This window comes from Coffea arabica, chromosome 5e (genome assembly GCF_036785885.1).
Source record: "Coffea arabica cultivar ET-39 chromosome 5e, Coffea Arabica ET-39 HiFi, whole genome shotgun sequence".
In the NCBI taxonomy this organism is placed as follows: Eukaryota; Viridiplantae; Streptophyta; class Magnoliopsida; order Gentianales; family Rubiaceae; genus Coffea; species Coffea arabica.
In genome coordinates this window covers 43,584,338-43,599,862 of record NC_092318.1, presented here as the reverse complement: position 1 = coordinate 43,599,862, position 15,525 = coordinate 43,584,338, and the positions used below count along the sequence as shown (strand labels likewise).

The 15,525-nt window shown below is 37.8% G+C and overlaps 1 protein-coding gene across 1 annotated transcript; it reads left to right on the top strand.

Annotated features, from left to right (window-relative positions):
• Positions 1-4,344: 4,344 nt before the first annotated feature.
• LOC113687450 (disease resistance protein At4g27190-like) lies at positions 4,345-14,639 on the top strand. The gene is made up of 4 exons (XM_072049741.1): positions 4,345-4,714; positions 4,756-5,534; positions 7,376-8,001; positions 12,794-14,639. The coding sequence occupies exons 1-4, from the start codon at positions 4,345-4,347 to the stop codon at positions 14,637-14,639; spliced, it is 3,621 nt and encodes a 1,206-aa protein (XP_071905842.1).
• Positions 14,640-15,525: the final 886 nt, after the last annotated feature.

Genomic DNA, 15,525 nt, shown 5'->3' with positions numbered 1-15,525 from the left:
TCCACTTTAAATGGGATGGGGGAACGGGGAAGGAAACCTCACCTTATCCCCAGTTCTTATCCCGCCTATAATTTAATGACATATATTTGTGGAACATAAAATAGAAAGCATTATATGATTATATATATATAATATGAAATTGTGGTAAAATAATGCAATATTTCTTGTTTATTTAGTTGGTAAAAGGATTTTTCTTATGTTAGATTACTTTTATATATATATGGCATGTTGTTTATTAAAAAAAATAATGATAATTGATTTAGATTTTTTCTAAAATTAAATATGAAGAACTGAATTCACAAAGATCAAAATAATTTTTAAACTTTATTTCATGTTGAATTATTGACTAAAAATTCAAAAAAATAATTAGTAAATTTATTATCAGTATTGTGTATGGGCGCGCATGCGTATATAAAGGCAAATAAAAAATAAAAGTAGTAGTGGACACTAGGGGTGGCAATTTTCGATACGACCTGAAAACACGACACGAATCTAACACGAAATTAATGGGTTTGGGTTGAGGTTTCGGGAATTCGGGTCAGAATCGGGTTGGACCCGATGAACCCGAAAAGAAAACAGGTCGATTTCGGGTCAACCCGTGGTGACCTGATATGACCCGATATGACCCGTTTACGAATTAAAAATAATTTAATAAACATAAAAATAATTTTATCTAACTAAACCAAGTTATTCTTTTTTTCAAAGGCATTAATTACTTAATCCTAAATGAATTTATTTAATTTGTGTGAAGTTGAAATTATTATATTTGGACAAATAATATATTATATTATTTTTTACTTTTATACTGTTTTAATTTAATTTATATTTTGTTTGGGATAAAACACTTTTACGGTGTTTAATTTATTTTAGATTTGGTTTGGAATTATTTATTTAAATTTTTATTACTTGATTATGTAATTAGTTTTGTGAGAAATTGATTTTATTAGAAATTACAGTGATAAATTAATAAATTAAAATTAAGTTTCGGGTCGACCCGCCAACCCGTCAACCTGAAATTTTCGGGTTCGGATCAGCATACCTGACCCGTCACGGATTGACGGATCGGGTTCGGGTCAACAGATTGTCTGACGGGTTGATCCGAACCCGACCCGCCAACCTGATTTGGACCCGAATTGCCACCCCTAGTGGACACCCACGGAAGCACATGCTCGGGTAGCTGGGCAGAGGCGGAGGGAGCTTTAAGGCTCCACACTTCAAAGTTCAAACCCACACTAGTTGCCTTCCATAAATAATTTCACTTTCAATAATATTTGAAAAGCCCCCATGCAACTTCCTGGATTTTTCCTCTCGACAATGTCGTCAATGGCCAAGTCTTTGCCCTTTCGGCGGTGGAGCTTTTAATTTTTTAATTGTCCATGCAATGATGAAAACTGAAAAGCAAATCATCTGCAACATCTATGCTCCTTCTAAGTGCCCACTTGAACGACTATACTAGCAGCTCATCCCGCAAAGAATCCTTGCTTCCCCCTTGACTAATTGATCTTATGTTGTTAAAAGGCTCATTCCAACTAAATTTTGAAAAATGTGTTCACTAGCAAAACCCAAGAAAAGCCCTTTCAAAGTTTTATATCAAAATGAAAAAGCAATCGTGACAGCATTGCTTTCTCATGCCTTATGCTTATGTTTGAAAGCTTAAGCTAAGTTGCGATCAGTTTGATTTTTCTACCGATCAATTTATCTGAGAATTATATAACATCAACATGTATGCGTAATCTCTATTTAGAGGTGGCAAAATAGGCGGGTTGGACGGGATTTGCTTGGGTTCGAAATGGAACCGAATTATATGGGTTTGAATTTAACCCTACCCATATGTGTTTTGGGACTAACTTGGGCGGGATCACTTTGGGATGGGTTTAGATTGATCCCGCCCAATATCCAAATCTATTTTCTATATTTTTTTTCCTTTAAATTTTTTTCATTTTTTATATAACTTTAATATTTTTATTTATTAAATTTCTATTGATTTTATTGTGAATTTATATTTTCCTGAATTCATTTACATTCTAGAACGATCAATAGTTATTTTAAAAAGACATAACATTTTGGTATGAATGAACATATATTCTTCCTGGATTAAATCAAAAATTGGATTAACAAATAAAGAAAAAGATAGATATACAGCCATATTCCAACCTTACCCATAATGTTGTCTGACACAAGGACTAGAAACAAAATTTTTTAGCACCAAATTCATTCTTATTGACATTCTTAAAATTTCCAAAATTTGATACAAAAGAAATTCACATTAAATGCTGAATAAAGCTAGCACAGAAACGAAGAAGCTGATTAAAAATTGATAACATGGTTGCATATAGAAGTATAATATAACTTTTAAAAGTAGATGCAATTCATTAGAGTTGCAATGTACTCTTTGGATTAAAAAATATGAAGTACAATTCTTTGGATGTAACTAACTTGCCGCCAGAATTACATTTATATTATATATGGTGGCCAACTAACCTGAAGTACATTGGTTGATAGTCGACGTATTTAACATTATTGCAATTCCAGCAGCCTTTCTTTTGACATTCCTTCACGAGGGCTCGCTATTAAACATTACTGCAATTCCAGTAACCATTAAAGTCATTGGTGGCCTGCTATCAGTCAACTTTTACCATCCTTTCCTCAGTACTCAGCAATCATAATACATACTTTTGGCAGAGTCACAAGGTTTTCAGCTTCTTCAAGTTTTCTTGCCAATTTCAGGTATGATGAGATCATATCCATCTGAATTTTGTAACTTTTGCAGTTTTCTCTTATTTCATCGTGTTATTAGCAGTAGTGAAAGCTAGATATAAATATAATGCAAACTTTTTCCTTTTGATAGAGTCTTGCTGTTATCATTTTCTTCAACATAATTTGACCTGATTTCAAGGTCCTTCACGATATCATATTTGATCTTGATTTTGTAAATTTTTGTGATTGTTTCTCAAATCATCATGTTATATTTAGATTTCTGAGGCCCAAAAATCTTGAAAACTATTTTTTTCCCGTTTTCTTTCAACACATGGAGTGCTCTCTCCAAGCTCTTTACATGATTGACATTTTTTGGCAAGAATTTCGGACGTTATTGTAGTTGCAAAATTTTTGTTATCAATTCTTTAGAGAAGACAAATGTTTGGACTAGCTTGGTAAGTTCTAGAGCTTACCATGATGTTATATTTTATTATCAATGATCATGAAGATCCCCTTCTCCCTGATTAATTGAGGTGTACAGATCCCTCAAAGGAAAGAGAAAAACGTCTTTGAGGGCAAAAATGAAAGAGAGTAATATTAATAGGAAAAATATAGTCAATTAGCAAAATTCGTTTGACACAATAAGGAGGTAATGGTCAAAAGGTTGAGACTCGAAAGTTCTTTGTTAGTGATATCTAATGTGCCTATACGTCTGTAAATTCGTCGAGTAATGTGAGTAATTCGACATACACTCCCGTGGATCTAAAACTTTTTTTATCAAAAAATAATTAAGAGGTCATTTGCCTCAAATAAGAGAAAGAAGAATTTTGTGAGTGAGAAGAAACACTTGTACCCAAAAAATAGTACTCCCTTCGTCCCACTTTGATAGTCCTGTTTTTCTTTTTCGTCTGTCCCAAATTGTAGTTCACTTTTCAATTGAAAAATGCAGTTATATTTTAATTTTTCTAAAATATCCTTATTCAATGTAAGTTATTGTTACTATAAACCTACCCCATTTAATGAGAGTTGATTCTTTTTTTACCATCAATTCAAGTTCCCATAAAGTTGTACTCTAATTAATGCGAGGGTATTTTAGGAAAATAGTTACCTAAATTGATTGTTCTAACAAAGTTAACTATTTTTTCTTAAACTGTGAGGAAAAAAAATCAGGACTATCAAAGTGGGACGGAGGGAGTACTATGTACAGGAATATTTGTGCTTAACAACATCATTATCCTTTATGAACATTTCATTCAGCCAAGAAGGTTATCGTATAATAGAAGTTGTATTTGATAAACAGTTGGATATGATAAAAAGTCTTTTCATCTTAATATTGATGATGCCCAAATTCAAAAATAAATGCAAAAAGAAAATCCTAAGTATTAATTCCTTTGCATCATTGAAACGTTGATTAAAAGTTGAGGATACCATTATGTAGAATCCAACATTAAACGGCTAATTGTATAGTGTACTCACTGGGTTCAAATTTGTCAAACTAAGTTTGGAAATGCCCTATTTCAAAATTTTCCACAGGAACATCATGATTCTTATGCTGCCTTTGTTGAACAACGTTATCGGTTGATAGCTAGACTTTTTAGAGATTCTTTTGTCACTTAAACAGGTAAGGGAGTTCACTAGAAATTAACAATGGAGGCACTTGGGAATTTGGCATTAGACAGAGGAAGGAGGTACGTCAATTTGGATGATAATCTTAGGTCACTCGAAAGGAAGTTGCAAAGATTAGGCGGCAGAAAATCTGACTTCGAGTTGCAAGTGACGAATGGAGAAAGATCAGGTACTAAGAAAAGGAAAAGGGAGGTTGAGATTTGGTTTGAGGAGGTAGCAACAGTAGAAAATGAATTCGGTGCATTGAAAAAGAGCATACAAGAGGGTGGATTTCTAGAAAATGCAATTAGCAGTGGGGATAGAGTGGCGAAAATGGATGCAATTGTAGAAGACCTTATTGAGCAAAGTAATCATTTTGATGGGCTTTTGCTTGAGGCTTTTGAGAGCAGAGGTGAGCCACGAGTGACAACGAAATTATTTGGAGAAATGTTTGACAGAGGTTTGAAGCAATCTGGGCGTGGTTGGTCATCGATAGCATCTCAAACATTGGGATTTATGGGATGGGCGGTGTGGGTAAGACTACATTGGCGAAACACATCCATAATCATCTCCTTGAGAGAACTCAATTCAAGGTTTATTGGATTACTGTCTCTCAAGAATTCAGCATCAAAAGGCTGCAAGATGACATTGCTAAACGCCTAAGGCTTGATCTGTCACATGAGGATGATGAGGATAGCAGGGCAGCCATTTTGTCCAGGGCATTGGTGAAGCAGTCCGTCCTCATACTCGATGATGTTTGGCAAGAATTTTCTTTTGAAAAGATTGGAATTCCCCTTGGTGCAAACAAATGCAGAGTGATCTTGACTACTCGGTCACTGGAATTATGCAACAGGATTAGCTGTCAAAGGGTATTTGAAGCTAAAACTTTGGCTACAAATGAAGCTTGGGATTTGTTCAAACATACACTTGACCCTAAGACAGTGCTTCATGGAGAGATGGAAGAAATTGCCAAGTCTGTAGCAAAAAGGTGTGCTGGTTTGCCTCTTGGTATTATCACAGTGGCTGGGAGCATGAGAGGCGTGATCAACGTCTGTGAGTGGAGAAATGCATTGGAACAATTGAAAGCATGTTCGGTAGGGCATGATGAGATGGAACGAGATGTGTTTCCCATCTTAGAATGGAGTTTCAATCGCTTGAATGGATGTTTAAGGCAATGCTTCTTGTATTGCTCTCTTTATCCGGAAGATTGTTATATAAAAAGAGAGGAACTAGTGATAGGGTGTTAATTGTTAGTAATTTTATTATTAATTTCCCCTTTTATTCTTGCCAAATATTGTTTTAATTATTAATATTTACTTATATTTGGTATTGGACTCAATTTCAGGAAGTGAACCAGAAAATTACCAAAAAGGAGGGACTTGTATGGAAAAATGCAGACTTCTAAGGGCTTCAACCTTTGAGTCCTTGAATTGGTGGGGACCACAAGCTAGTGCAAGGCATTTAGTCATTTGGGCTTTTCAAAAAAAGCAACGTAGAGAGACTTGGAACAACAAGTACTTTGGAGGCTTTGTCCACATGTGCGGGGACCACGGATAAGAAACATGAGTCATTTGGACTCTAGGAAAGAAACGTACAAAGCTTGTGAAATGGAATTGGACTTTGAATTTGGTGTGGGGACCACTAGAGATAGCATTAGACTTCCTTTTGGCTTTAAAAAGGGAGAAACGTACGAGAAGAGGAGGAATCAATAGTTTTAGTTTAGGTTTTTAGCATAGTTTTAGTTTTCTTTTCTTAGCTTTTTCGCATGGTTGTTCTCCATTAATGGAGGACTAACCTCTTAATTCTAGTCAAGGGGACAACTGAAGACTTGGTTCAACAATTACTGTGAGATCGAATTTATTTTAATTGTTTCCTCCATTTATTGGTATTCATATGTTTCCTACTTTTAACTGTTATAGCTCTTGTGTATGATTGATTAGTGCGCAATAATTAATTATTCATATAGGCTATTTTGCTAAATAGAGGTAATTGAATCCGTAATTGTTCGTTATCTCTATCTTAGTAGCAACTGACGTAATTGGATTTATGTCAGGGGAGCATACGATCTAATTTAAACAAACCCTCGTAGCGTGTTTACTAGTTAGGATTGGGCCTTTCTAATTATTAATGCAATCTAGAAATTAAATCCTACGGTCGTACCTAAGGTTGTTTTTGGGTTAGAGAAATAGTTAACGGTCGTACCTTAACTATCGAGAAATTAAGGAAAGGTTGGTTGTTTATCGCGTGCATGACAACTATAACTAATCTATTAATAAATGTGGAATTATCTGTGAATCAATGATCAGTGCCTGAACCATTTCTGAAGTGTACCCTTGGCTAGAGTTTTCCCTTAATTATTTCTCTTAATCAATTATTTTCTGCAGTTAATTTATTTAGTTAGCATTTAATCCAAACCCCCCCATACTTTGAACTCTAGAAGAAACGAACTATCCCCAGTCCCTGGGGATTCGACCCTGCTCACCGCTATATACAAAATCTGTATTTTTCTGGAGTAGGTAATTATTATTGCACAGGTTCGGCACCTGTCAATTTTTGGCGCCGTTGCCGGGGACTGGTGTCAGATTAATTTGTTTCTTTTTGAGTTCACCTTGTTTTCATTTTTAATTTATTTTTCTCTTATTTTTCTATGGCGTCTAACACTTCGTATTTTGGTGAGATACTGGATTTTATTTCCGGGAAAGGCGATGCGACTAGTTTTTTCGCTAAATCTGCATACTTAGAGGCACTAAACTCTATTAGAAAAAGAATGGCTGCTGCAACCTGTAAAATTTGTTATGCCAGGGATCATTCAACCAGTATGTGCCCCGAATATCAAGATAATCTGAGTGTCCCACTCAATAATTATGGAGATTTTTCACCCTGGTCTTAAACGTGGTATAACCCTAATCCAAACGGGTATGATCAAGAATGGTGGAATAACTCCAATTATAATTATACAACAGGGCCACTGAATTTTCAGCAGTATGAGTTTCAAGAATCGTCATTTATGTCAGGTATGTCTCTTGAAGGAATAGTTGAACCAATAGCTACTAACACATACCAATTCCAACAGGAGACACAAATGGGGAATGAGATGATGCAGGATGCAATGAGTTATCTGGCAGATCAACTATGTCTATTGACATCCAGAATGCATCGATTGGCTTCTCAAATGAAAGAATTGCCCTCGAAAGCCGTTGTTGATCTAGAAGAAAACGAGAGTGCAATTTGCTTGACTGGTGATGAGGAGCTGCAAGAGTGTCAAAATGAGAAATCTACAGATGCAGTTGGAAAAGAAGCCGAAAATGAAGAAATGGAACCCCAACCGCAACCCATTCAAGTGAAAGAATCCAGTGAAGAATCATCAAATGTGGTGACACCACCTCCATCCCCTAACCTGCATTTTCTTAACTCTTACCCTATGATTTCTGTTAATGAGATTGATTTTGTTATACCGGAAGTTCTTGAGTCTCATGGCAGGAATGAGTTAAGAGTAGCTATGGTCAAATATCTTGAACCGTCGAAGGCTCTTGATGGAGGAGTGGATGAAGAATTGCGATCAATGCTTGATTATTTGGCGCCATCAACTAGTCCATGGAAAATCATATCTCGTGTGCTCAAAGATTACTCCATCTATGAGGGTTACCAGGATCATATTGAAGATGAAACATTGAAGCGAGCCACAAGATTTTATCCTCCGTGAACAAGCATAGCATGTCTAGCCAAAGACATTAAAGAAAGGCGCTTTTTGGGAGGCAACCCAAGACTATTTGTTTCAGTTTTCATGCATTTTTGAAGTTTTAGTTAAGTGTTAGCGTCAATTAATAGTTTGGTGCTTGGTGGCAGGAAATTAGCAGTTAGACGTGCCCACGTCAGGTGGTCACGCCTGAGGGAAAGAAATTTTCGTTCAGGATCTGCGGACTCTATAGCAGTTAGGCGTGCCCACGCCAGGTGGTCACGCCTGAGGGAAATAAATTTTCGTTCAGGATCTGCGGACGCTATAGTGGTTAGGCGTGCCTACGCCTAAGACTGGGTTCCTTTGCATTCCAAAAAAAAAAAAAAAAAGTTAATAAACATTTTCAAAGAAATTTTCTTTTAAACCTTAGGTTTTTTTTTTCTTTCCAAAAATTCAGAATTTTGAAATATAAATTCAGAAAAAAATGAAGAAACAAGGTTTTGAAAAAAAAAATTTCCCTTTTTCTTTTCCTCTTTTTCTTCTTTTCTTCTTTCTTTCTTTCCTTCTTTTCTTCTTTCTTTCTTTCCTTCTTTCTTTCTTTCCTTTTCTTCTTCTTCTCCGCCGCTCCCCTGTTTCCCTCTGTTTCTTTTCTTTTTCTTTCACGTCGCTGCCGCAGCTCACACTCCACCAACGCCATCGCCACCACCACAAGCTCTCCTCCAACTTCGGCAGCCGCGCGCCACCACTCTCCCCTCGTCGATCTCCTTCTCCTTCTCCAGTGGTGACCCGATTCTATCGCCGCCAAGCTCCAACCTCCACTGAGCTCATCCCACGCAGCCCGCGAGCTGCCAGCTCGCGGCCAAGCTTCACCTTGCGCCACCAGTTCTGTCCTTTGCCCACCACCAACTAGCCCGCGCCGCTGCTGCTGTCCACCTCGCGCGCGCGCAACTCCAGCCAACAGAGCAACCCCATCGCGCGGCAGTGCGACCCTATCAACTCCCCAGCCACGGCCGTCCACCCACAGCTCGTCGAGCTCCTCCGTTCCAAGCTCCATCCCCGTCACCTCCACTCACCAGTGCCTTTGACCGCGCGCCGCACCTTTATCCATACCGCTCTCCATCCCGCAGCTACCACCGAAGGGCGCGGCTCCTCCTCGTGCGCCTCACCTCAACCCGCGCACCCCACAGCCAGCAACCGCGCGCGCCAACAGCTCCTCCTCCCTCGCGAGCCTTTCTGTCCAGCCACGCCGTCACCACCTGTCAGAAATCGACAGGTGGAGGTATTGTAATTCCTTCTCCAATTAGCTTAAATTTCTGGAATTTGTGTCTGGATTTCTGGTTGGATAGAAGAAGGTATTGGTTTGGGCAATTGCTAAGGTCAATTTTAGACAGAATTGGGTTGAATTGCTGCCACAGTGGGGATATTTTCTGCTATTCATTGCATTGTTGGCTGTTTGATTAATTTTTCCCCGTGACTCACCAGTGGTACTGGTTGAGATCTTTTGCCTATCGTTGTGGCTTCTATTTGAGGATACTTGCTTATTTTAAGGTTTCAGTTCTTGTGGTTGAGTTGCTGCCGTTGAATTTAATTCTTTCCTGTCTGTGCACCAGTGGTACTGGTTGCGGCATTGCTTAGAAGTCTTAAACTTTCTTAATTTCTATTCAGTTGTTGCTGGAATTGCTGGTTCCTTGTCCCAAGTGCTATTTTGAGCGTTTGACTTGGGTATTTGACTGTCCAATTGGTGACATTCACTTGCTCCAATTGGTTGAATTCATTGCTCTGTTGGGGTCCCTGTTGGTATCACTTGAGTTCTGCTTTGTTAGTTTCGGTATCGTGCCCCTTGATCTTATTTTGACTGAATTGGAGACTCAGCGCATATTCATTCAATTTGCTGTGTTGTTAGGGTACTTTTCTAGCCTTTAGGGTGCCTCAGTTGTGCATTTTATTAATTGGCTTGGCCATGTGGTTCCCTTCTTCCCTGTGCATGCACCAGTGGTACTGGTTGTGCTAATTTGTTTACAATTTCTTATTTCGATATGATTGAACATCTGTGACTGAGTATCCTTCGATCTTGCTGTTTTGTTGGGATCGTTTTTTGGTGTCAATTGAGTATCATTTGGTACTTTCTGTCTGGAGTCTATTGAGCTGCCTTTGGTTGGGGTGTATTGCATTTAATTGGTGCATTGCACGGCTCCTGTGCCATTTCCGTTGCTTATTGAAGTAGGTTGCCTCTATTTGCCTTGTGTGGGAGTATTTTGTCCTTTTCATTTCAATTGATAAATTCATGGGAGCACTTGTTGCGATTTTGGGATGCATTGTTATTGCATTTGACTAAGCAGGGGACCACCTATTGGCTAACGATTGGGTCCAACTCCGAATGCAAGTTGCATAACATGGCGCAGATTTTGGCAGCACTCCGCCTGACCCACTCCTGTTTTGATGACTTCAGGGAAGTACCATTGCCCCTCTCCTTCCTTCTACTTTTACATTATCACATTGAGGGCAATGTGTGGATTAGGTGTGGGGGGGATCAGTTGGGGTGCTAGTATTTTTGTTTTTAGTTCCTAAAGGCTTTTCCTTTATTTTTAGTTAGTTTTTGCCTATCTTTCATTTATTTTCTTTTCTTTTCTTTTTCTTTCTAGTGGTCAGTCCTTAAATGAATACCAAGTTTTGATGCTGGATTGTTGCCTCTAATTATGCTATTGCCAAGTTTTATTAATAAAAAGGTATCAAGTTGATGTGGTTGAATTCAGGAACATCTCTTTGGTGAATATCAATAATTGCTTAACTTTTTCAATTTTTGGTTAACTTTTCTAGGCATAGGGAATGATTGTTGGCATTCTTCATGTGAATTGGTCCAGTTATTAATTTTAGTTCTCTATATTTGAAAATTTGAGACTGGCTGCTGTTATTTGGTGTTATTTTTAGTTATTGTGTTATGTTATCATAAATAAGAGTTGACTGTACTCCACTAGTGGTTACTACTGAGTAACCGGGGATCTTCACCTAAAGTGTCGATTTTCGCGTCAAAAGGTAGTAGTTGCTATGAGTGCGTGGTCCCGTAGCAATTGGAGCTGAGTAACCGGGCTCCTCCATCTGTCAAATGTTGGAGTTCGCGTCAAAAGGTTCTAAGGGCTATAGACTAAGTCTTTTGTTACTAAAAAAAAAACAAAAAGAGAAAAATAATAAAATAAAGATTGTGTTAGTATGTGAATAAGTCAGCTTGCCAGCTTGTGATCTTAATGTCGAGATTTTGGTTAATAGTTGGACCATTTGCTGATAAATGTGAGCAACCATTCCTTTTTCTTAGATTAGTTTGCTTTAAATTGGAGGAGTTGGTGGTTGGGAAGCTAACCGGAGTGATTCTTCTTGGATCTTAACTTGTGAAGCTTGATATATGTTTTTCTGGGTATCTTGGCAATACGGTAGTTGGAGCAATAGCCATTATTAAATTTCGGTGTTCAATTGTTGTTCTCATGCTTGAGGGCAAACATGATTTAGGTGTGGGGGGAATTGATAGGGTGTTAATTGTTAGTAATTTTATTATTAATTTTCCCTTTTATTCTTGCCAAATATTGTTTTAATTATTAATATTTACTTATATTTGGTATTGGACTCAATTTCAGGAAGTGAACCAGAAAATTACCAAAAAGGAGGGACTTGTATGGAAAAATGCAGACTTCTAAGGGCTTCAACCTTTGGGTCCTTGAATTGGTGGGGACCACAAGCTAGTGCAAGGCATTTAGTCATTTGGGCTTTTCAAAGAAAGCAACGTAGAGAGACTTGGAACAACAAGTACTTTGGAGGCTTTGTCCACATGTGCGGGGACCACGGATAAGAAACATGAGTCATTTGGACTCTAGGAAAGAAACGTACAAAGCTTGTGAAATGGAATTGGACTTTGAATTTGGTGTGGGGACCACTAGAGATAGCATTAGACTTCCTTTTGGCTTTAAAAAGGGAGAAACGTACGAGAAGAGGAGGAATCAATAGTTTTAGTTTAGATTTTTAGCATAGTTTTAGTTTTCTTTTCTTAGCTTTTTCGCATGGTTGTTCTCCATTAATGGAGGACTAACCTCTTAATTCTAGTCAAGGGGACAACTGAAGATTTGGTTCAACAATTACTGTGAGATCGAATTTATTTTAATTGTTTCCTCCATTTATTGGTATTCATATGTTTCTACTTTTAACTGTTATAACTCTTGTGTATGATTGATTAGTGCGCAATAATTAATTATTCATATAGGCTATTTTGCTAAATAGAGGTAATTGAATCCGTAATTGTTCGTTATGTCTATCTTAGTAGCAACTGACGTAATTGGATTTATGTCAGGGGAGCATACGATCTAATTTAAACAAACCCTCGTAGCATGTTTGCTAGTTAGGATTGGGCCTTTCTAATTATTAATGCAATCTAGAAATTAAATCCTACGGTCGTACCTAGGGTTGTTTTTGGGTTAGAGAAATAGTTAACGGTCGTACCTTAACTATCGAGAAATTAAGGAAAGGTTGGTTGTTTATCGCGTGCATGACAACTATAATTAATCTATTAATAAATGTGGAATTATCTGTGAATCAATGATCAGTGCCTGAACCATTTCTGAAGTGTACCCTTGGCTAGAGTTTTCCCTTAATTATTTCTCTTAATCAATTATTTTCTGCAGTTAATTTATTTAGTTAGCATTTAATCCAAAACCCCCCCATACTTTGAACTCTAGAAGAAACGAACTATCCCCAGTCCCTGTGGATTCGACCCTGCTCACCGCTATATACAAAATCTGTATTTTTCTGGAGTAGGTAATTATTATTGCACAGGTTCGGCACCTGTCAACTAGTAGACCTCTTTATTTGGGCAGAGCTAATGCCACAACGGAACTCAAGGTCAGAAGCATTTGATCAAGGTCACACGATATTAAACAAACTAATAAATGTTTGCTTGCTAGAAAAAATTACAGATTTCACAGGGGAGGACTATGTGAAGATGCATGATTTGGTCAGAGATATGGCATTAAGGATCACGAATGGAAACTCCAAACTAAAGATGAGAGGAGATGTACCACGGTTCTTGGTAAAAAGCATAGGCTGGCAAGATTCAAGTATACTAATACTAGAACAAGAAAAATGGACAGAAGATCTCTGTGCAGTTTCCTTTATATCGAGTCTGAGTGCAAAAATAAGAGTTCCACCAAGCTGGTCACCAAATTGTCCTAAGCTCTCAACCTTGCTTCTTCCTTATTTTTCCATAAAAAGAATTCCTGATTCATTCTTTCGGCACATGTGTGGACTTAAAGTTTTGAATCTAGAACTATGCAAAGGTATAACAGAGTTGCCTAATTCTGTTGCAGACTTGGTGAATCTCACTGCTTTGATTTTGAAGGGTTGTGAAGGCCTCCGATCTGTGCCGCCACTGGGAAAGCTCAAGCAATTGAGGGAATTGGATCTATCGTGGACTAAGATTCAGGATCTCCCTCAAGGTCTAGAGTCATTGGTTAATCTCGAAAGGCTTAACTTGGGCAATTGTCGGTCTTTCAGACGAAAGATAATACCAAAAGGGACATTTTCTGAATTGCACCGTCTTCAATGGCTAGTATTGTCACCCTATGGTACTGTACAATTTAATGATCCAGAAGTGTTGAACCAATTAAAAAGTTTTATAGGATGTTTATGTTTTACCGACTCCTATAAAATCTCTCGGTGGCCAGAATACTATTATCTTTATATCAATGATAACTTTTCATCTTTTTGTGACTACGTTCACTCGGCCGATGATATTGGGCATCACAAACGATTATACTTCCATCAGTGTAAATTGGGTAGAGGATTGAACCATCCTGTGTTGTTGCTGCCAAGTGATATAAAAAGTCTAGAACTCATTGATTGTGTTGGCCGGGGCATTAGGTGCTTGTCTGATGTTTTTAGGAATTTTACAAGTTTAAACGACTTGTCTTCTTTGGAGATCAGGGGTTTGGATGGAATAGAGTTCCTCTGGCAATTTTCTGCTCCTGCTCCACGTGATCAGCAGGCAGACTCCTCATTTAGTCCACTAAGAAAACTGCAAAATCTGATCCTCCGGAATTTGCTTGATCTAGTGGGTCTCTTTTTCGGGGAATCAGAAGCATATTTGCTTCAACCTGGCACCTTCTCTTCCCTTACGTGGTTGTCCATTCACAAATGTCACAAAATGAAGCGACTATTCACAGCGCAGCTGCTACAGAATCTTGAAAATCTAACACTAATTCATGTCAATGATTGTGAAGGAGTGGAGGAGATAGTAGCAGATGACAATGGTGTAGAACAAGGAGGAGGAGAAGGCATCCAATTGACTTCAAGTGATGCTACCGCCACGGTAATCCTTCCAAAATTAAGGTGTTTGAGTCTGAATAGGCTGCCACAACTAAAGAACGTTTGCAAGGTAGCCATGATTTGCGATTCAATCAAGGAGATTAAAATATTTGGTTGTCCAAAGGTAAAGAGGCTGCCTTTGTTTCTTCCTAACATCAACGGGCTACCATCTCTTCCCAACACTCTTCTTCAAATCATGGGAGATAAAGAATGGTGGGAATCATTAGAGTGGGACAATTCTTGCACCAAAAACGCCCTTGACCCATTTTTTACTACACATTCGGTGCTTCGCATCTTTAATTCAAGACCACCTCTTTGATCAAAAATGCCCATGTACAGGTCTTCTCCCCTTTCTCTAATGTTACCAACTATCCCCTTTCTTTGAGGTTTTTTTTTTTTTTTTTTTTGTAAATGATGTGCTTCTCCACTAGTATAGAATTTGCTATTGCGTTGGAATCGATATTAACTCTTTCCATAGTGAGCTCAAGTTTTTCTCTGCTGCCTACCTTTCTTGCGGTGTAGAACTGCTTACACTCTTTCTTTAAGTAATTTACGTAATTTACTACATATGATGTTCTTTTTCTTTGAGTTTTTCTGATGGGCAAATGAATTTAAGCACTTTATTTGGAAAATGATATTAGTACTTTTCAAAAAAATTCAAATCCTTCTTGCAAAAGAAGAGGAGTGCCTAAGTTTTCTTGAGAAGTAGGGATGGCAATGGGGCGGGTGCCCGCGGGCAACCGCCCCGCGGGGGGCTCTCGGGGCGGGGGATGGGGCGGGGGCGGGGGGGAATTTTTTCCCCCCGTTTAGAAACGGGGTGGGGGGCGGGGGAGTATACCCCCGCCCCGCCACCCGCAAAAAAAAAATTATATATATAATTATATATAATATGTAATTTAATTAGTTATAAACTTATGATAATGATATTATTAGTTAGATGTATTATATAATATATATTAGTGTATGTAATATAATTAATATTATCAATTATACGAATAATTAGACATGTCTACTAATAGAATTTATTAATTAGTTATACTAAATTTACTAATACATTTATATTAAATTTCTAATTACACTTAATAGAATAACACTTTTTCTCAAAAAAAAAGCACAAACACAATAATGAATTAGTGATTGTATTTGTACCAAAAGTGAAAACTTAACTATTTTAGTTATATTTATTTCATCATGTTGGATTGTAT